The 23,008-nt window shown below is 35.2% G+C and overlaps 1 protein-coding gene across 1 annotated transcript in view; it reads right to left on the bottom strand.

The window, feature by feature from the left end:
- Positions 1-23,008, bottom strand: part of iqgap2 (IQ motif containing GTPase activating protein 2) — a 69,249-nt gene that overhangs the window by 40,734 nt on the left and 5,507 nt on the right. The window contains exons 2-5 of the mRNA XM_051109571.1: positions 21,805-21,904; positions 8,864-9,020; positions 7,052-7,129; positions 4,698-4,774 (exon numbers count right to left, since the gene is read on the bottom strand). Of these exons, the coding sequence (XP_050965528.1) occupies positions 4,698-4,774; positions 7,052-7,129; positions 8,864-9,020; positions 21,805-21,904 (412 nt within the window). The remainder of the gene's footprint in view (positions 1-4,697; positions 4,775-7,051; positions 7,130-8,863; positions 9,021-21,804; positions 21,905-23,008) is intronic.

Below are 23,008 nucleotides of genomic sequence, written 5' to 3' on the forward strand. Positions count from 1 at the left end.
TCAAATGAATGCATCCTTGCTGAACAGACGTATTCAAGTATTCAAAAATCTTACTACAAACAGTAATGTATACATTTTCAAGCTGTAGAAATGAACATTAGTGTATTGTGAATGAACAAAAACAAGCAATGAAAAATATACAGTAATTTATAGTGCTGTTAAAATTATTTTTTTACTTACGCAATTAATTTTTTTCAGTTTAACAGCGTTAAAAATATTTAAAGGGGTCATCGAATGCCCATTTTCCACAAGTTTATATGATTCTTTAGGGTCTTAATGAAAAGTCTATAATATAATGTGGTTAAAAAATTCTCAATGGTTGTGTAAAACAACACCCTTTTTACCTTGTCAAAATGAGCTCTGCAAAAATCATCCCATTCTGGTCAAGGCTGCTTTAAATGCAAATGAGCTCAGCTCATCCCCACCCCTCTCTTCTCTCTGCTTCTCTGAGAGATTGTTTACTTTAGCCGCATTTAGCACGTTTAGCTGCATAACTTGCTAACTAGCATGTTATTAGGAAATGTGATTGTAGAGATTCACTAAAAAAAACCTTTTACTCACTTCTGCTGTAGGTGAAGCTGGATCACGAATGATTTGTGCGAACATACACACATTTATGTAGATCGAGAGGCGCATTCCCTTCACAAACAAACGTAATCCACTGCATCTTCAGCGGCTCAGATGTCGGGAGTAAATTACGAACACTATGTTCATTATTACATCCAGAAACACAACACCTCAATTGCTCAATCTCAGATATTCTTGTCTAACTTACATCCCTGCTCTGCCATTGAAACAATGGAGGTCAGACTGTTACAGCTGATCTGAGGTAAGACGCTCATGTCAATCAACTATCGTGGGAGCGGCCTCTGTGGGTGTGACGGCACACCGACAGGCATCTGAGAATGACTTGATTTGAAAAATTTTTACAGATTAATTAAAAACCACTGCATGGATTTTTATCATTATAGGGTAGATTTGTACATACACTGCCAACACACATTAATGTTCAAACAACATGTAAAAGTGAAGTTTGCATCCGATGACCCCTTTAACACCGTTAACCCAGGGGCGGAGCCACCACATTCGCAACTGCTGCTTCTGTCTCTTTTTTTCTTGACATGAATTGCGTTTATTTAGACGCAGAACGTATTTACGATCACATCAAATGGGAGATGTTTCAGACACGCACTCCAACTTTACTTCAGTGCCAGACACGAGTCAAACGAGAGTGGAAAGGGTACCGATGACGAGGCAGCTTCAGTAGAACAACAGTAAACTGCGGTCAGATGAGATGTTGTCAGGCCATGCCAGTAAAAATGAATTTACCTGTCCTATCAGCCATTATACTGTGCTTGTAGTAGTTAAGAACATGTCTCTGAAATGCAGTGGTTTTCAAAACTGTCCTGAAGCACCATCTCTCATCTAAAACACCTAATTTAACTCATCAGCTCATTAGTAGAGACTTTAAGACAGGAAGTGAGCCAGAAAAGGTAAAGACTTGTGAGAAAATACGATGAGTGTCAGATCCACATCACGTTCAGCAGCAGCAGTAATAGCAGCAAAAATAGCCTAATAACCCGTCGCTGAGATTATTAATCAAAGTACAAAATAAAAAAAGAGGAAATCGATAACTTTTGTAGATTTAAGGATTCATCTATATTTTAGTTAGAACTGTTTTAAAATGTACATTTTATTATATTTCTGTATTTCTGTATTTTTATCGGTAGCGCAAGTGCGTCAGAAATAGAACGCGGCATCCGTTTACTGTAGCGCTCACACTCAGTTGTTACTGAACGACTGATTATAACGGGCTCTATGTGCTTTAACACAACACGTCGAGCTGTTTGCGGCCAGTGTAGTAGTGTTACATTAGTGTTAGCTGCTAGTTTAAAAGAATACTCCCGCTTCTAGACTAGACGGTTTATCATTTCCTTAGCAAACCACAATGACAAAAAAGCAAGATTTAAAATTTAATTGAACATAACAAATATATAAATCAGGACAGCGCTAAAATAGTAACTATTTTGAAAATTCTATAACCTTTTCACTTTTATTTTGGCTCTGTCCCAACTTTTTGCGTACTTAAAAAAATAAACAAATAAATAAATAAAATAGAAATAATTTAAAATGTGTTTATATTCACAAAATACATTTCAGTTTGTCAGTGGAAACTTTGGAAATTCTCTGTACTTTTGTCAATTAAATAAAAGTTAAATAGAATTAACAAATCACAGATTTTATAATTTTACAAAACGTCCCAACTTTTCTAGAATTAGGGTTGTACTTAGTTTTTGTAATCAAACTGAAATATTCTCACAAAATCTATGAAATATAGTAAAGTGGGGTTTACATTTCTTCTATTTGCATGTGTAAATGTAGTATTTACCAACCAAAATAACAATGTCCACTATGTCAGAAAAAAAGGGAATTCAATATATTCCCAAAAAACATGGTATTTTCTAAAACTAAGGGATAAATATTAATTTCCACTGAAAGCTAATTGAAAACATCCAAACATATCACATCAGTAAAAAGGGTGTTCAAGAGTTCAAGGAATGGAAGAACAAACTAAAATCTCTTCTGCAAAAATGTGCCTGTGGATGTTCTAAACAGGAATTTTTATTTAGTCTTTTTAAATTTGAGGCAACAAGATATATCCGCATCTCAACAACACTGAAGCTGTAGCAATGAAAACCACCAACATGCTTAAATTAATGCTCTGTAAATTAATGTTATTACACTTATTTTTAAATAATTTACTGTAAAAAAGTACTTCACTGTCTGTTTTGATCAATTCAATGCATCCTTGAAATAAAGTAATTTCCTAAAAAACATAATGACCCCATACATTTGAATTACTGTAAATATAGTAACAGTCCTCATTATAAACATAAAATAATAATAATCAACTTTAATATTCAGTGAGATCAATTAGACTACGATTTATTTGATGGGGAACAGTGAGGGACCTGGATAAATGATGGGGGGCGCTGGCCCAAAAAAAGGTTGCGAACCACTGGACTATAGTATTACTATCAGTGGTACTGGCCTTCAATCATGAAAAAGTTGCCATTAAACAAATAATACTGTCTTTATGTTGCTTCTACATTCATTTGAAGATTTAATGTGAAATTATTGCGATATAAATGTAAAACCTTGATAGGTTTATTCAAACATACATTAATATTGAAGAACAGTAAAAATTATAATGAATACGTTATATGGTCCACATATACAGCAAAATGCTCCTCTCTAGAGTTCATTTTTCTAGCTGACTAACAAGTTTATAGTCACTGAATGTTTTTCTCTGAAGTAAATGTGATGTTTTTATGTGGTTGAAACACTGAGCGATTACATGAGACAGGATACGGATTTTCGGTAAGTTACACATTTTCTTTAAACATACCTTCAGACGTCATTCATTTTTATTTCGTGCTGAAACTGGCAGGCTATTAAAGTGGAGAAAATGATCAGTTCTCATGCACTTCACATTTCCGCTTCTCTTGAATTGAGGCGCTACAGTAATCTGTCAATCCACATTAGACAGTGACCAAAATGGTATTTATTGTTTGAATACTGTAATAAAATGGACAGAATCTGAACCTGAGACTCTTGTTTTATATGAAAAATAAAAAGCACAAAGCTTTTTGTGATTTATTGGATTGGAGGCACACTACAATGTTCCTTTTATTAACTGAAACCAGACCAGGGATTTAAGAATCAATATTGTTTTGTAAAAATGAGATTTATAATACTTTTTTTACCCAGAACTACTTCAAAATAAATCTTTTGTAACAATAAATGTCTTTACTGTCACTTTTGATCACTTTATTTATTTTATTTTATTTTAAAAATATATATATTCCATTGTAAATTCATGGGATTTATCTGTCCATGTTATTGTTACCAGGTAAAATTGAACAATGAGCTTACATTATAAAGGCAGACATTTACAGTAGGACAGAAAACTGCTTTCAGATTGTATGTAGCATGTTTCCACTAGTGGCGAACTACGACAGGAAACAGAAACCTCCGCTAATCTCTGAGTATACACTTCCTGCAGTGGAGGGCGGGAATCTGATATCATAACAGTACAGGATCACACCTCAGAGTTCATACTTCAGAGAATTCAATCTTGAGCAGGCCATAAAAGCTGAATGGAGATTATCCATAAGCAAATAAAAACATAAAACATTAACTGGACGCATGTGCTCACGTCCTTCGGTACCGCTCTCAGGAAGTCAATGATCTGAGGACGCTCTGCACAACAGTGGAGGTGTGAAATGGAGTTTTGTCTCTAGAACAGAGTGACAGGAATTGTCAGGAAACAGTGACAGGAAATGACCTAACACAGGCAGGAAGTTAACCAGCAGGACCCATGGGTAGATGTACCACGAGACACCCCCTAGTCACACAATGACCCCAAAAAACGGCTGCTTTTCTCAGTGGTGAGATTGCCATGACAATGGCTGCCAAGAGGAAGTAGTCATACACACTGATGCTCTACAAACTTGCTGTCATAACTGAGGGATCGTGAAACTGTGACCACAAAGTAACCGCCATTTTTATCATTTCAGGTTATGAAACCTGATGAACAAGCAGACCTTAGTAGCTCACAGCCTGTGAATCCATTTTTTAATATTGAGTAAAAAAGAAGAATGAAGAGTAGAGAAGCATCAGAAGGTCTGAAGTACCTCAGTGCATGAATGCAGTAGATCACCTTGGGCATATTCTTGCGATCATACACATCGGTGGTCTCAGGGTAGAATATCTGAAAGACGAATAGCAATATTTAGTTTTTTTTAAATCATACACTACAATTACCATTCAAAATTTGGGGTTGGGGTTAAATATTTTTGCAAATACAGTAAAAAAGTTAAGTAACTGTTTTCCATTTGAATATATCTTAAAACGTCATTTATTTCTGTGATGGCAAAGATGAATTTTCAGCAGCCATTACTCCAGTCATCAGTGTCACGTGATACTTTAGAAATCATTCTAATATGCTGATTTGGCACTCAAAAACATTTATTTTTAGTATTATTAATGTTGAAAACAGTCGTGCTGCTTAAAGGAGAAGTTCACTTCCAGAACAACAATTCACAAATAAATTACTCACCCCCTTTTCATCCAAGATGTTCATGTCTTTCTGTCTTCAGTCGTAAAAAAATTACGGTTTTTGAGGAAAGCATTTCAGGATTTTTCTTCATATAATGGACTTCATTGGTGCCCCGATTCTGAACTTCCAAAATGTAGTTTAAATGAAGCTTCAAAAGGTTTTTCGCCATACTTTGCCTTTTTTAGCCAGAGTACACAGACGATGAACTTAGACGTGATTCGTAGTAGTGATAGGAAGTTTGGATCATTTTACCGACTCGGACCTTTGAGTCTCGTTTAGTAAAACGACAGAATCTTTTTTCGAGTCATTTCGTTTTAGCAAAATATAATTAAAATGTTACGTTACTTGTCTAACACATCTACCGCTTATGCAAATGTTGATCACACTACAAACAAGACAAAACTACAATGCTTTAAGAAACAGAAAAGATTAATTCATTGTTTACCTGGGTCTTTAATCTATGATTAGCTCACCTCACCTCTTATCTGACAAGTTTTGGGGTTTGAGTCGTTCATTCATCACGTGACAGCCCCATAAGCTCAACCAATGCAATATGAGTGCTTAAAAAGTATACAAATGTTTATTTTTCAAAAAAAATGGGATCGTTTAGAGCCTTTTAAAGCTGCATTTAAGCTGCATTTTGGAAGTTTACAATCGGGGCACCAATCAAGTCCATTATATGAGGAAAAATCCTGAAATATTTTCCTCAAAAACCATAATTTCTTTACGACTGAAGACAGAAAGACATGAACATCCTGGATGACAAGGGGGTGAGTAAATTATTTGTAAATTGTTGTTCTGGAAGTGGACTTCTCCTTATATATTTTCTCCTTAATATTTTTGTGGAAACTGATATATTTTTTAAAATCATTTCAGGATTTGACTTTAGAACGGTTGTACGAACTGAACAAATTTGGACACTTTTTTTGGCCCCTAAATAGATAATTCCTCCTGTCACAGTGCCGAAAAAAATAAAATTCTTTCATCATTTTGTGGAATATAATTTGAGAAGTTTCTCTGTTTTGTCTTGGGTGTTTTTTTGGTTGGTCCATACAATGAAAGACAATGGGCTCTATTGTTCATTGATTCTTCAAAATATCTTCTTTTATCTTCCACAGAAGAAAGTAATACAAGTATGGATCAACATGAGGGTGAGTAAATGATAACAGGAAGTTCTCTGTTGGTTGAACTATCCCTTTTATTCCAATGAAGATGAAGAGTATAGCTTCTGTTTCAGACTGGAATCTCAAGTCAGAATGCTAGCAAATCCTTGGAGCCGTTTTCAAAATCTAGTGGAAATACTTCCTTGCACTAGCAAAAGACGGTCCAACTTCCTGTCTTGAAATTAAATACAATTTGAAATCAAGCACACATGGGTGTGGTGTTTGGATGTGCACATACTTTTAACTATAGTGTATCTAAACATGAGGCTCATTTGATTCTGTGGCTTTGTGCAATGCACTGCACATTGCATAGAGTTTTGCATTATACTATATATGAACGAAGGTCTTATGGGTTTGGAACAACATGAGGGTGAGTAATTAATGACAGAATTTTCATTTTGGGTGAACTATCTCTTTAATAGTATAATAGTATATTTATACTTGGAGGAAGCCTGTGTTTTTCTCCCCTTGAGTGAAAGGAAGAGAAACTCAGTGAAAATGATTGACAGGGCCATTGCTAATTTAGGTCAACATCTCAAACCATGAGTAAATATTCAATAAAAGCCTTTACGCATTAATTTTGATAACAATGGTAAAATAACTATTTTACTATCCACCCTTCCATCCAAAGTGTTAAACTGGGTACACAACGTGTACAGGACACAGTTTTGTTTTGTTTGAATCCGCCAATTCCTTTGAATGTAAGTCTAATAAAATGCACTGCTATCTGTGTGTGTTTCTTTAAAAGTGTGTACTTGGGCCTCACCTTGGGCAAACCAACAGACTCCATGGCTCTGAGCCACTGCACAGTGTTATCTGTGTGTCTGAAATGTAGTCCTGAGTGCTGGAGAAAGTACAAAACAAAATAAATACATGCAACAGTAACACGTCTCACACACATTTCATGAAGTGAATTAAAAAAGGAATAATATATAGAGATTGGAAGTCTGTTCCTCACTGAATTTGTTTCTAATATATGCATCAGAAATATGCAAGTAAGTTAATGAACTATTGAAATGCATCAGACAGGTACACTACCATTCAAAGGTTTATTGTCAGTACATTTTTTAAAAGAAAATAATAGCCTACTACTTACAGCCAAAAGTTTACATCCCCCTTTCAGAATCATTAAATACCAAAAAAGAAAAAAGAGGGATCATATGAAATGCATGTTATTGTTTATTTAGTACTGAGCTGAATAAGACATTTCACATAAAATATGTTTACATATAGTCAACAAGAGAAAATAATAGTTGAACTTATACAAATGACCTGGTTTAAAAGATTACATCCCCTTGATTCTTAATACTGTGTTCTTACCTGAATGATCCACAGCTGTGGGTTTTTTTTTTTTTTTTTTTTTTTTTTGTTATAGAACAAGTGATAGTTGTTCATGAGTCTTGTTTGTCGTGAACAGTTAAACTGCCTGCTGTTCTTCAGAAAAATCCTTCAGGTACCACAAATTCTTTGGTTTACCAGATTTTTGGTGTATTTGAACCCTTTCCAACAATGACTGTATGATTTTAAGATCCATCTTTTCACACTGAGGACAACTGAGAGACTTGTATGCAACTATTACAGAAGGTTCAAATGCTCACTGGTGCTCCAAAAGGAAAAACCATGTATTAAGAGCTGGGGGGTGAAAACTTTTGAACAAAATGGAGATTTGTACATTTTTCTTATTTTGCCCAAATATCATATTTTTTTGCCCTTTAGAGGCTACAAAAGATACTTACATGTTTCCCAGAAGACAAAATAAGTTAAATTTACCCTGATCTTCAAATTCAAAAGTTTTCACCCCCCGGCTCTTAATACTCAGTACTAAATAAACAGTAACATGCATGTTGCATGATCCCTCCTATTTCGGTAAAATAATTAACATTTTTAATTCATCTGAAAGGGGGACATAAACTTTTAACCTCAACTGTAAATAAATGAATATTGTCTAATAATAATTGTCTAATAAAGGATGCATTAAAGTGACAGTAAATACATTTATATTTTAAGGACTTCGATTTTAAAGAAAATTCTGTTCTTTTGAACTTTCTATTCATCGAAGAATCTAACCACTCACAATTTAATTAACCAGGTACTAAATGCTCTGAAATAGAGATAATTATCATTAGTTTCAGCACAAATGTGCCACCTTTCTGTGCTGTGCCATGCAAATTGAGTTCACTATAAAATTACTGGGTGTGTTGCATCTTTTCCTAATTTGCATAACTCCTAAATCAGGTATTAGCACAAACCGATAACATGTGCAAATAAACATCACTATCAGTGGGCACAATTCAAGTCTCTGTGAATTCCCTCTCTACTGTTTCTCCTCCCTCGGGAATGAGACTTTCAGGATGTGAGGATGTCTGCGCTGCATTAAGGAAAGGCACATCCTGGCAATGCACTGTGACATACTGGCTTTGTTCACACAGAGTGTTTGGGATTGACACCTGTATTTACTAACTGGTTTGACTTTCCAAATGTTCTTTTTAGGAGAGGCTGTGTGAACGTAGAGTACCATACAGTATACTACTGCTGAGCTAAAGAGTTGCTAAAACCAAAAAAAAAAAAAAATCAGTACCTTATAACGAGACTGGTCCCTGTCATAAATCTTCTTCTCTGACACCAACTGGGGAGCAAAGAATTTAGCCAGTTTGCCAAGGTAGACGCCATTCCTCAAACCATTCTCCAGCTCTGTGGTGGGAGGCAGCGACTCCTCCAAACAGGCCTCTATCCATCTGAAATCAAACAATTAATGTTTTAGCTCTTCACACAACCATACTGAAACATAACAGACTGATATCAAAAGTTAAATGTCACTGGTAGGTATTTCACTACAATATAAAATCGACACTTTCAAATGATAGCAACATGTTTTACCATACATTTGTTATGCGTTTGTGCATTATTTATTGAATGTACTTTAACACAGAGATTTCTTCTGGAAAACGAGTGTGCTAACAAGTTAAACCTTTAAATGAATTACAGAAGAGAAAGAGCTAAAGGCACACAATCAATTAATAAACACTTTAACCGCGAAGGAAAAAGTTCAAAAGCTCCATCATGCCTATGGGCGTCAAAAATTGTCTCTCTGCATCATAAAACATGAGTTAATGCTATTTTTAAACTTGTCAAAGAAGTAAAAATGTTGCAATCTTGAGATGCTTATAAAAAATGTACCAGGCTGCGGCTCACAAGTTTTTTGGTTTAGTAGATGACTGGTTGAGATCTCACAAAGCCTCTCAAAAACAACCACAGCCTGTCCTTCTGATATTTTAATATTAATATTTATTTTAGATATAAGAGTTTTTATAGCACACCCAAGTGATATAATCTAAGTTCCTCAAAAAAGTGAAACCAAAAGGACCACAACTTGTTTTTGTGATATTCTCTTATTTTTTTGCAAATCCGTTATGCATTCTACGTAACAGCTTGGTAAAACATTTGTAATAAAGAATATGAGCCAAAACATGTGAAAGGACATCAGTGGTTAAAGCCAATTGTTAAATATTGGCTTTCATGGCATGAACAGTTAATAATTGGTAACAGTTGATGATCGAGTAATCGGTTAATTATTCTGACGATTAATTAAGTAATTGGGTAATTATAATCAATTTTTGAGTGTGTGGTAATAAAAATAGATCCAAGCAAACATTAGCCTTTAAATGACTTAAAATACATGAGGCGACAATAATTAGTTCAAATGAAGTATCTCGTCCATGGAATGCGCCACTTCCAGTATTTTGTGGTTACTCGACACAGGCAAAATCCAATCAAGGATTTTTTTTTTTTTAAATCGAGTACTTCAATTGAATCAAGGAAACGTGACAGCCCTAATATCAAGGTTAAGTTACTACAGTCAGCCTTCATCCCATGAGGTGTCAGCATAGAAAACTGCAGAAAACCTAATGTGATCTCTGAACGTATTCCTTTTTGCCACTCTTTCACATGAGAAAAAAAGCAAAGAAATGCTGGCTTTAATTTTTTTCTATTAAACAAAACACATCATGCATCACAAGCCTCACCACAAAAATTTAACTTTAATATTTTATGTCCCAAAAATGCACTCTAGACCAAATGTTTGGGGTCTAAAATTATTATTTTTTTTACTTTTACTAAACAAGGACACATTACATTTATCAAAAGTTACAGCAAAGCCTTGTTAAAAATTATGTTATTATTTCTATTTTAAAATAAATCCTTTTCTTTTCAACTGTCTATTTATCAAACAATGCTAAAAAGTCATAGTTTCCACAAAAATATTAAGCAGCACAAGTGTATTTAACTTTAATAATAAGAAGAAATGTGACCCTGAACCACAAAACCAGTCATAAGTAGCATGGGTATATTTGTAGCAATAGCCAACAATACATGGTATGGGTCAAAAATTATCGTTTTTTCTTTTATGCCAAAAATCATTAGGATATTAAGTACAGATCATGTTCCATGAAGATATTTTGTAAATTTCTTACTGTTAATATATCAAAATTTAAGCTATTTTCTCAATACTTCGATTTTTTTGTACCCTCAGATTCCAGATTTTCAAATAGTTGTATCTAAATATTGTCCTATCCCAACAAACCATACATGAATAGAAAGCTTGTTTAATCAGCTTTTTAATGTTTTATGTTCTTACTGTATTTTGATTAAATAAATGCAGCCTTGGTAAGATATGTTTTTCTTTCAAAATAAGATAAAATAAATCATTGAAAAAATATATAACTGATTCGGTTTTAATGTGCGATAATAGCTGAAAATTATAGTTATAACACTACTTTATGACTTTTACTTTATTACACTATTATGGACAAGTTCATTTGCCTGCAGTCTCGATAAGCATGCACTCACTTCACTACTCAGTTTTCCAGATCACTGAATCATTGCAATTCACCTGGATCATCCAGGACAACAAACAACATTCCAAACTGGTTGCTATTCAGTGACCAGCTGACAAAAGTGACCTTTGACATATTCAGAGAAAGCTATATTGTCACGGCACCTACACTGGCATATCTTTTCTCCCGCCAGTGAAGAAAACTGGCACTGGGCCCTTCAGAGCTGCCCAACCAACTGAGAGCTAAGTGTCCTGCCTTCAGCTCACAAACCCGGGAAGTCTCCATTCAAAAAGATTAAATATCAGAAATGTATCTGTTCTGATGATTCATAGGTTATCTATGCTCAAGTAAAAGGGTCTATAATCAGTGTTAGAAGAGACAGATCTGGTTAGGTAAGAAACAGTACACTAACAAACTGAAGTTAAACTATGTAGAGTTAAGTGAATCAGCTAAAATGTCAATACTATGCTGCTGTCTGCAAACCCCTGGTTAATCATTTGTTAAGTCACTTCATTCCAACAGAAACAAAAGTTTAGAGTTGGTCAATTCTGGTCAAGTCACTGGCACACTCTATTCATTTTGAGGTACAGCACAACTGAGACAGAGATACTGACTTTTATTACTCAATAGTGGGTTACATCATGATATTTCCGATCAAAGAAACCCTCTTTGATATGTGATGCTTCTCTCTAATGAACTATAAGATGTCATTCCTTGCATGTCCATCCAGCTCTTTAGGTTGATTTAATTAAAGACAACATAGAGGAAATGACAATGGCAGAGAAAACACTCTGCCCAGACATGTGTCAGCAATTCCCCAGCCTCCCACAAAACCTGCTCTGTTTCAACACAGCCCATCTGCTAAAGCGCCTCTGTACTACATCACACCCGTACATGAGATCGCATCACTGATATCTAACCGACAATGTGACATCCAGTTTTAGTATCAAGATTTCATGGCAGGAGAATCAACCATATTATGCCAAACAATAAATAACAGCCTTTCATATGAGAAACAGCTTGCTGTAAAATGGCTAAAACTGAAAATGTGCCTCTCAAAGCAGAACCCCTTACAGGTCTTGAAATTCATATGAACAGCACTAATAAAGGATCATGCAAAAAATCTAATTTTCAATTGAACATTACAAATACTAGCAATTGCCACTGCAGAAATGGCCTACATGCAGCTTAATTTGTCACCCATGATTAATGTACTCATTATTGAGCTGTTGCGTAAAAGGCAGTTGACAGGGGAAAATATAAGTCAATTTCAAGCATTTTAAACCCCTCAAGCCATTGTGGTAATAGTAAAACATCTACTACACTATAGTGAGGTGGTTCTCAAATGGTTTTACTTCAGTTCACTAAAAAGTGACTCAGCAAGTTTACTGCATGAAAAGAAAAAGATACGATATTTCTCTTTATTTAACGCCGGCTCTTGCATCAGCATACATTGTGGTACTCTTGTGTCAAAGACTGACACGAAAGAGAAGAAATTGTTGAATATTTTTGCTTTCTTTGCACACAAAAAGTATTCTCGTAGCTTCATAAAATTAAGGTTGAACCACTGATGTCACATGGAGCATTTTATCAATGTCCTTACTGCCTTTCTGGGTCTTGAACGTGGTAGTTGCGTTGCTGTCTATGCAGGGTCAGAAAGCTCTTGGATTTCATCAAAAATATCTTTATTTGTGTTCCGAATATGAACGAAGGCCAAATCTTGACCCCTTGGTCATGTGGTCACCTCAGCATGGCAGCCACCATGAGTGTATCTTTCTAGGCCCTAACATGACTACGTAAAAAGTATTTTTTTCCTATGAGTGAACATCATTTTAAACATATCAGTTAAAAATATTCTTCATTGTATTTAGGCGCAAATGGTAAGTCACAACAGGAGATATTTAAGAAACATTAGTAACCATACAAGTTCAGTTCCTATTCCCTTCCATTATATTTTTTGACCATACAATGCGAACCAAAGCTGTTTGGTTACTAACATTCTTCAAAATATTCTTCTTTTGTGTTCCACAGATAAAAGAAATTCTTACACACGGTAAAAAGCAATCCATAAAATTTACGGTAAAAACGGCAGCTGTGGTTGCCAAAATTTTACAGTAAAAAATACAGTAGCAACATTTTAAGTTATACAGATTTAACTTGAATTTACCGTCTAAATACTGTAATTTCATTAACTGATATAATGTTAATGTACCAACCTACTGAAGTACTGAAATGTTTTGTACCTCTGTAATACACTGATGACCACCAAAAGCAGATGGTGATGAGAAGTTCACATGATGAACCAAAGCCCATCACAAGCAGCTTTTAAATACTAACACTTACAGAAGGTGCACAGTGTGATTCAGACAAACACTAAACACCATTTTGGTAACACACATGAAACTGAAATAATGCAATAAACATTCATTTAACAACATTAGATGTAACATACAACCCTAATGTACAAAACTGATAAGAAATAAAACTAAGAAGAAAGTTATTTCAACAAAAAAAACGTCAAAAAAAAAAAAAAAAAAAATGTAATGCAGGGAGTTCAGTTACGGTTATTCACTGTAAATTTTATGATATTTTTCACTTCCGAAAATGCAATGTCCAATACAGTTTTTCAACGTATATAGTAGGGGAACTTACCGTTAAACATTTAACAGGTTTTTACTGTATAATTTTTTTTTTTTTTAACCATTAAATTCACAGTAATTTTTACAGTGCAGGTTTGGAATAACATGAAGGTGACTAAATTATTTAATTTCTGGGTAAACCATCTGTTTAATGGGAAAAAATGCATTGGACGTTTTACAATGAAAATAAATGTTGCTGTATCAGGATATGTGGCAGACCCGATCAGAAGAGGAGTATCCGGCCGCTGTGCACACCTCTCCCTGTCCCTGCTACTCTCTACTAACAATGCAGTCGTCTGTTACACTGTCTATGAGAGATCCGACTGTTTACAGCCCTCAAGCGGCGCTTTCCTGCGATTGTTAGGCTGCAGGGGTTCAAACTGAAAGAAACATTCAAAGCTCTGCTCCAGACTGACCATGACTCATAAAAAACAGCTTTGACTAATAAGTTACTTCAACAGTTGTACATATTGTGCATAAAAATAACATCATGACTGGTCTTGAGGTGAGTGTTCTAACAGCAAAACTGCACCAAGGGAACACACTGTGGGATATTATTGCTTCAGCTGGAGAAGGAACAGAGCAGTGGACCAAAAATATCTATTTGTTCTGGCAATTTACTGCCCGATGAATAGGACTGAGGCGCAGAGGTCAACATCCTACTCTATGACTTTTCACCGATTTATCTGACTGTATGTGTCTGACATGCTACTGAATAGAAAACCATTACCTGCAGGAAAAATAGGGTCTGTGTGCTGCCTACTGAAGGGGTGACAGGGCAGATGGAAGCATATTCAGACATTTTTTCTCAGAATTGTGTTTATATCCTGCAATTCTGAGAAAAAATGTCTGAATATGCTTCCATAAAGTCGCAATTCTGAGAAATCTTTTTTACCCTCAGAATTGGACTTTGTAACTCGCAATTTGTGAGTTTATATCTCACAATTCTGAGAAAAAAGTCAGATTTGAGAGAACAAAAGTCAGAATTGTAAGATATAAACTCGCAATTGCAAGAAAAAAGTCTGAATTGCAAGGTGTAAACTCACAATTGTAAGAAAAAGGTCAGGATTGTGAGAAAAAAGTCTGAATTGTGAAATATAAAAAACTCGCAATTGCGAGAAAAAAGTCTGAATTGCAAGATAAAAACTCGCAACTCCGAGAAAAAAGCCATAACTGCCAAATATAAACTCACAATTGCAAGAAAAAATTAAGAATTGGGGAAAAAGTCAGAATTGCAAGATATAAACTCGCAATTGCAAGAAAAATGTCAGAATTGCAAGATAAAAAGTCGCAATTGCGAGAAAACAGGCAGAATTGGGAAAAAAAGTCTGAATTGCAAGATTAAACCTTGCAATTGTGAGGGGAAAAAGGTCAAAATTGGGAGAAAAAAAAGATATGTAAACTCGCAATTGCTAGAAAAAGATCAGGATTGTGAGAAAAAAAGGCTAAATTGCGAGATATAAACTCACAATTACAAGAAAAAAGTCAGAATTGCAAAATGAAAACTTGCAATTGTGAGAAAAAAGGCAGAATTGCAAAATATAAACTCGCAATTACAAGAAAAAAGTCAAAATTGGGAAAAAAGTCGGAATTGTGAGATTTAACCTCGCAATTGTGAGAAAAAAAGTCAGAAATAGGAGTAAAAAGTCTGAGTGTGATATGTAAACTCGCAGTTGCAAGAAAAAGGTCAGGATTTTGAGAAAAAAATCCTGAATTGCGAGATATAAACTCACAATTGCAAGAAAAGAAGTGTGAGTTTATATCCCACAACTCTGACTATATACTATATATCTGGCTATATACTTAAAATATACTATAAAATTATTTAAAATACAGTGTATACACTGCCTATAGAAAATCATCATACCCTGTGAAAACCTTTACATTTTGTCACATCACAACCTGGAAACTAAAATAAATTAAGTCTAACTTTTTGGAGCTGCATGTACACATAACCCTCATCATTAAAGTAAAAATATCATTTAAAAAAATTCTGGAGGATTATTAAAAATTAATCAGTGAAATGTCTGGTTTGATAAAGTGATCAGCCTCTTTGAGTATACTAGGGATGTCACAATACTCAATATAATATTGTACCGTCAGTCTGTGCATGTGACAACTATCTCCCAATCTTCACACAAAGCTGGCCTGTATGGCAGAGTGGCACGAAAGAAGATTTTTCTAAAAAAAGTGTCACACTCAGTTTCATTTGTGCTATGCAAAAACACATTTGAAAGAGTCTGATACCTTCTGGCAAAAGGTGCTATGGTCTGATGAGATCAAAATGGACCTTTTTGGACTGAACTCCAAGCGTCATGTTTGGTGAAAAGCAAACACAGTACAACTCCCAAAACACACCATACCTACTGTGAGGCATGGTGTTGGCAGCATTATGTTCCTCTTCAGCTGGAACTGGGCAATTGGTCAGAATTTAAGGGAAAATGGATGCTGCCAAGTACATCCAAATTCTTGAGGAAAACCTGCATCCTTCTGATAGGACAGGACATTCACCTTCCAACACGATAATGACCCTAAACATACTGCCAAAACAACAACGAAACGGCTTACGGATAAGAAGGTGAATGTCCTTGAGTGGCCAAGTCAGAGCCCTGACTTAAATCCAATTAAAAATCTCACCACAGAATTTGACTGAACTTGAGCAATTCTGCAAGGAAGAATTGGCAAATATTCCTCAATCAAGGTGTGCAAAGCTAGTACAGACATATCCAAAAAGACTGATGGCTGTAATTAAAGCAAAAGGTGGCTCTACAAAGTATTAAATCAAGGGACAGATGACTATCATTATGACTATTTATAATTTGCAGAACTGTTGTGTTTGTTCTTTTTTCATTGGTTTAATGTTGTAAGACCAAAACTGTAAACTGTAGATCTAAAGCTGGAAATGTTATTTGGAAAGAGGTTTGATTTCGAACTGTATGACAAACAAATTAACTATTCCAAAGGGGTATGATGATTTTTTTTATAGGCACTGTATCCTCTATATATAGAGAGAGAGATAGTTTAGATGCAAAACCAGCTAAAAGCCATCTCGGGCAAAAATGAGATAATAATACTGAGTGAATGCTCCTGACACATAGTATACGTCCATTAAATACTTTTACCTGAAACTGGCCTCAGCCCAATCAGAAGTACCAGTACTTACATAGAAACCTATACAAAGTAGCCAGAAAGAAATGCTCATTTTAAAGAAATACGTCAGATGGATTTAAAGGCTTTTGCATCTGAACTCTATATATATATATATATATATATCAAAGATTTGATTCACACAAAAAATTCTGAAAATAAATAAATAAATAAAAACTAAGCATGAAAGTCCACCCCTAAAAATAACACTCAGTGGGGCAGATTATTTACAAATGTATCAATGAGATCAAAACGGAAAATAGTTTCTTCTACTTTTACCATTATTTACTATTACTTTACTATTATTATTCTAAACGTAGAATGGTTTATTATGAGGGGTTTGAAACAGACCATTCATTGAAAGTTATGCACTTGTGCATAACTGTGCTATTATTATGCTCTTATGCTCATCAAGACTACATTTATTTGATTAAAATAAAGTAAAAACACTTATATTGTAATAAAACATGATCCTTTAGAAATCATTCTAAAAAGCTGATTTGCTGTTCAAGAAACTCTTATTATTATAAATGTTGCAAACAGTTGTGCTGCTTAATATTTGTGAGCAAACTGTCATACATTTTGGGGGGGATTCTTTGATGAACATAAAGTTCAAAAGAACAACAACATTTTGAATAATAGTGCATATTATTGAAACATAATGTTGATTAAACCAGCTTTGGAAAGTTATGGCATGCTCTATTTAAGTAAATAGAATGTATTTTTAATGCCTGTCAGCAACACAGATGGGCTAGAGTGCACTGACTTGCCTTAAAATGACTTTGCATATTGAATTAAAACACATTTTCTACACATAGAAAATAACTGGACAGTGAATGGAATTATGATGTTATGTTAACACTTAATTTTCCTTTTTTATATAAACACACACGATTTCCCATTTTCCGTACTTGGCAGACAAAGCAGACAAGTAGCAACAGTACTACCTGGAAAGATGAGAATGGAAAAAATGTTGCTTAAGGACTAAAGTAAACTCTAAAAAAAGTCTTATCTCTACTCAGGGAATGATAAATATAAGCTCCTATAAAGGTGCTATAAAGTCTAATTAACATCTGAACCAAAAATAATCTTGGACGTATGATATACCTGTTGCTCACACATTACTCTTCTGACTAATGAGGTTTAGGGAATAACACAATGACAAAATTAGGAATGGAAAAAGTTTCACAACTAGGTCCCCCTATCTAAAATAACACGCTCTGTTTGCTTATGTCGGCGGGTACAAAGTTTCTCAGTCACGGTGCTGGAAGGTGGGGGAGTAGGATTGTGTAAGAACGTACGTTTGTCAGCTGCAACAACAGTTAATAGATCTGGAGTTAATACACATGTTGCACAAACTATGCATTTATTTAATCAAAGAGAGGCTGTTACAGAAGAGAAGAAATTGTTGAATAAAGCCGTTACTTTTGTTTTATTTGCACGCAAAAATTATTCTTGTAGCTTCATAACATTACGGTTGAACCACTGATGTCACACTATTTTAACAACGTCTTTACTACCTTTCTGGGCCTTGAATGTGTCAGTTGCACTGCTCTCTATGTAGGGTCAGAAAGCTGTCAGATTTCATCAAAAATATCTTAATTTGTGTTCTGAAGATGAATGAAGGTCTTACGGGTTTAGAACAACATAAGGGTAAATTTTTGTGTAAACTGTCCCTTGAAGGCTAGTAACATCTCAGTAACTTTGTTTCACTTATTTTGGTATTTCAGCTATCCAGCTCTTTACTAGATTTGTAGCTTTTAAAAAAATAAAATCCTGCTCAGCAGGCAGAAACTTAGTGTGACCTGTGGGCCTCTACCTGTGACTCCTGATGTCTGAGTGGAACACAAGGATGACATGTTACTCCCTTGCTAACAAGCAGATTAGTGACCAGCCTTATAATCCTAATCCAACACGACAGGATTCCCAGAACAGAGGCTTTGCAACAAAGTCACGACAGTGCTGCCAGGAAGGCCAGGATGTGTAACAACTGATTCATTAATTCATTAACTTGGAAACTTTGCTCTGATTTTACCATTTTATCATTGTGTCATCAGCTGAACTGCGCAGAATTTTAAACTATTGTGTTGAAAAGTGAAAAAAAAATGTCCTCATCTCAGAACAATGCACACTGCAGTACTCCCTCACATTCTTTCATGCTTCCATCAGATGTGGGTCCAGTTCCCAGTGATACAAATGACTGCTGATGCATTTAACTGCTCTCTGCGTTTTAACAGCAAAACAACCCAGCCCTCACAACTGGAAATGTTCTAGCCATGCACACAGTATGCTGGTTCATAATCTGAACTTACACTGCCGTTTAAAAGTTTGGGGTAAATAAGATACTTTCAGCGAGGAGACATTAAACCACGGGTCACCAAACTCAGTCCTGGAGAGCCAGTGTCCTGCAGAGTTTAGCTCCAACCCTAATAAAACACACCTGAATCAGCTAATCAAGGTCTTACTAGGTATACTTGAAACAGAGATTTTCTAACTATTGGGAGATGAGAGGGTCTATATCAGGGGTGTCAAACTCCGGTCCTGGAGGGCCGCAGCCCTGCAGAGTTTAGTTCCAACCCTGCTCTAACACACCAAAAAAGTTGTCAAACAAGCCTGAATGACTTGATTAGCTGGATCAGGTGTGTTTAATTTGGGTTGAATCTAAACTGTGCAGGGCTGCGGCCCTCCAGGAACTGAGTTTGACACCCCTGGTCTATATAGAGGGTATGCATTGACGTCACTTTCCCACCGGGACACGCCCCCTCAGCCGGACTAAGTGGCAAAACAGCCTTCAGTGTGAATGGATTTAATAGGGAAGATGCGAAAACGTGAGTATAACAAACGATAATCAGTTTAAACTAAAGGTTGCTGAACTTGATATAATGCTCCTAACAACTTAACAAATATCCAGTGGTCAGTGGACATTGATGCAGCCAGAAATCCTGTTTTCTAACACTTATATGTATCTGATTTTGACGACTGGGAAAATAAATAAAGCAAATTTGCCTGTGAACTCATTTTGTAAATACAAAATAGGTTGATCTAAACCCTGGTGATCACTTACATCAATGTTATATATATCGTTATATCGTCCAGCTGAAAAACGTATATAGTTTATGTCAGTGTTTATTTAAAAACATCCAGTTATGCAGAATTTAAGATGGTAAATATTTAGTTGATGACTTGTCAATACAATATATAGTACAATACAATATATAGGACATGATTTTACTGCACAATTCAACATATTAACTTGAAATGATAACTGCAAATCCATGTTTCGCTGCCTGGAGGCCATTTGTTTCTTTGAATTGCAGCGATTAATTTGCTTCTCTTTTCAGTAGCTTTCAGCAGTCTGTAAAAATATACCTAAGGTTTCTTGTCAAATCTCTTTGTACAGTCAATCGCAAAGCTCGTTGTGGTTTTAGAGGTGTTTTGTTCTGTCACAGCATTCGTGTTAAAACCAATGTTGCTACTCAGTCTTTCTGCCACTCAGTGGGCAGAGCCGCAGCCACTCCAGCTGACAGTGACGTCACATGCATACCCTCTATTATTTACTATTGAAGAAAGCGTAACGGTTAACTTGGATCACGTGTGCTTTAATAACCAATCACATTACAGCCTTGACATCATTGTACTTCAATTCAGAGTTGTGCGACACTCACCGTTTATGGATACCATAGGAGTGAACGGGAAGTGTTGTAAGCTGATTCCCACCTGTCGCAAAAAGTCAGTGACTTCTCTTATAAAACAGAATTTTTTTCGGTGTAAACTATAAAAAGAGTTCAATCAAAAGGTATTGTTTAGTGTAAAACATGTTAACAATTAGCTGATAGGTGGTCGATTTGTTAAATGATAAGCTGTTTCCTCTAAATTGCTGTTAATTCAGCTTAGTGAAGCCTCTCCTCCACTGACATCCATTCAAAGAAAACAGCCTCTGGTCTCCTTTCCCTAACTGGGAGCAGTAGTTTTAGTCGTTATTCTTTTTTTGACTAAAGGTTTCAGGCTTGCCTTCTATTGGCTTTGCTTGAAACTTTCAGGCAGGTGTGTTGAGGGAAGTTGGAGCTAAACTCTGCAGGACACCGGCCTTTCAGGACCAAGTTGACCTCTGCATTAAATTGATCAAAAGTGACAGTAAAGGCATGTATAAAGTTACAATAGATTTTAAATAAACACTGTAAAAAAAAAAAAAAAAAAAACATTTCACGATTTACACAACAATATCAGGCAGGACAACTGTTTTAATTATTGATGATAATAAAAATGTTTGTTGAACAGCAAATCAGCATATTAGAATGATTTCTGAAGGATCATGTGACACTAAAGAGTAATGATGCTGAAAATTCAACTTTTCCATTACAGGAATAAATACAGGAACAAATGCATCCTTGATGAGCAAAAGAAATACATTCAAACATTCAGAAATATTACCAACCCCAAACCAAACATGGTAGTGAATCGTAGTGCACACACTGAAGCAAAATATAAAAATCATCTGAAAATTAGGGTCCTATAAAATCCATTTTAATTTTTCCCAAATTCTTTTATTTTCCAAATCCTATTTTTTCCGTTTTAATTTTTCTGGATTCCATTCTCCACTCTTTTTTAATGGTTAAATTAAGTTTTATTTATCATAAAGCATGTCTAACTAATTAAAATTATGAAATGTATACAATTTATTAAATGTTTAACAAAAATTATATGAAATGTTTTATTTTTTTTTCAAATTTGTCCCTTTATCAAATGAAGGGATAAAATGCTAATTTAATTTTCTTTTAATTATTCAAAATGAACAAACAAACTTTGTTTTTTGACAATCAAATGGGATTTACTACTGAAATTAAAACATGGAAGAAATGTTGTGATTATTCCTTAAAAATTAATGTTTGATTTCCACTCACTGTTTGGCTTCCTCTAGGTGACAAAGATATTCATAAGCAATATTCTGCCTCCTCCTCTCATCCATTTCTTCCGCCGACAGCCTCTCGTCGTCCACAATGGCTGTAGGATAAACAAAGGAAAATAACCGTTGGAGAATACAACACCCAATATCAAGAATAGAGGTTATTTTTCCATACTGGTGGAATAACACATCAAAACGTTGAGCGTGACATTTTTCCTCTCCTGATTTTTTTTAGCTCGACTCTCCGGTTACAAACTATGACAAAAGGTAATGAATAAATATATAACGGTAGCCAAGTTCCATTCTTCTAATTATATTTTATTCAGACTTTGTGTGATTTCTGGAATCGCCTTTCAGCAGCACGAACTGGAAAAAGTGCTAAAGCGATTTGAAATGAAGAAATGAATCTGAACCACCCCACACTTAAATAAGATTAACCAGACACTGAATGGGCGTGTGTATGCTTGAGTAATTGTACACAACATACAGTGCACGTGTGCACAAATAATCAGCATCTCTTTCATTGCTGTCAGCGGTACGTGAAAGCATCAGAGGGCAACACCTTTACGTCTAGCGTCTGTCAGCTGTCAACACTGTTGCATTACAAAATTGCTTGTGGCTGATCTTTATGTGATTGCTACCACATTACCTCTCTGCCACTTTCATCTTCACAACACTGGCAAGTTCAACATAATCGCTCTATTCTTGTTAAGCAGAGCTGACATTATCGTACACATGACTTAAGCTGGTCACAAGAAGTGGCTGATCAGTCTTCATTTGATGTAACTGGGACAAAGTAAAACATGTCATTAACTGTGCTTTCTCTCAAAAAGAATTCAGACACTTAATTCACAAGGAATAGAACTAACTTTGCTAATGTTTTTTTGCACTGCAGTGACCTTTAAATAACTGGCCTCAAAGTGATTTTAGTCGATGTGGATCCTATCCAAGTACCTGCAGGTGTCGTTTATCACATTAGCTATGAACTACTAACATCTGAAAACCATAAAGTGTTGCAATAGCATTCATTTAAAGCAATATGTGAGGACCACAAAACCAGTCATAAGGGTCATTTTTTTGTAATTGAGATTTATACATAAGCTTTCCATTGATATATGGTTTGTTACGATAGGATAATATTTGGTCGAGATACAACTATTTGAACATATGGATCCTGAGGGTGCAAAAAAATCTAAATATCG

This window comes from Labeo rohita, chromosome 5 (assembly GCF_022985175.1).
Source record: "Labeo rohita strain BAU-BD-2019 chromosome 5, IGBB_LRoh.1.0, whole genome shotgun sequence".
Classification (NCBI taxonomy): Eukaryota; Metazoa; Chordata; class Actinopteri; order Cypriniformes; family Cyprinidae; genus Labeo; species Labeo rohita.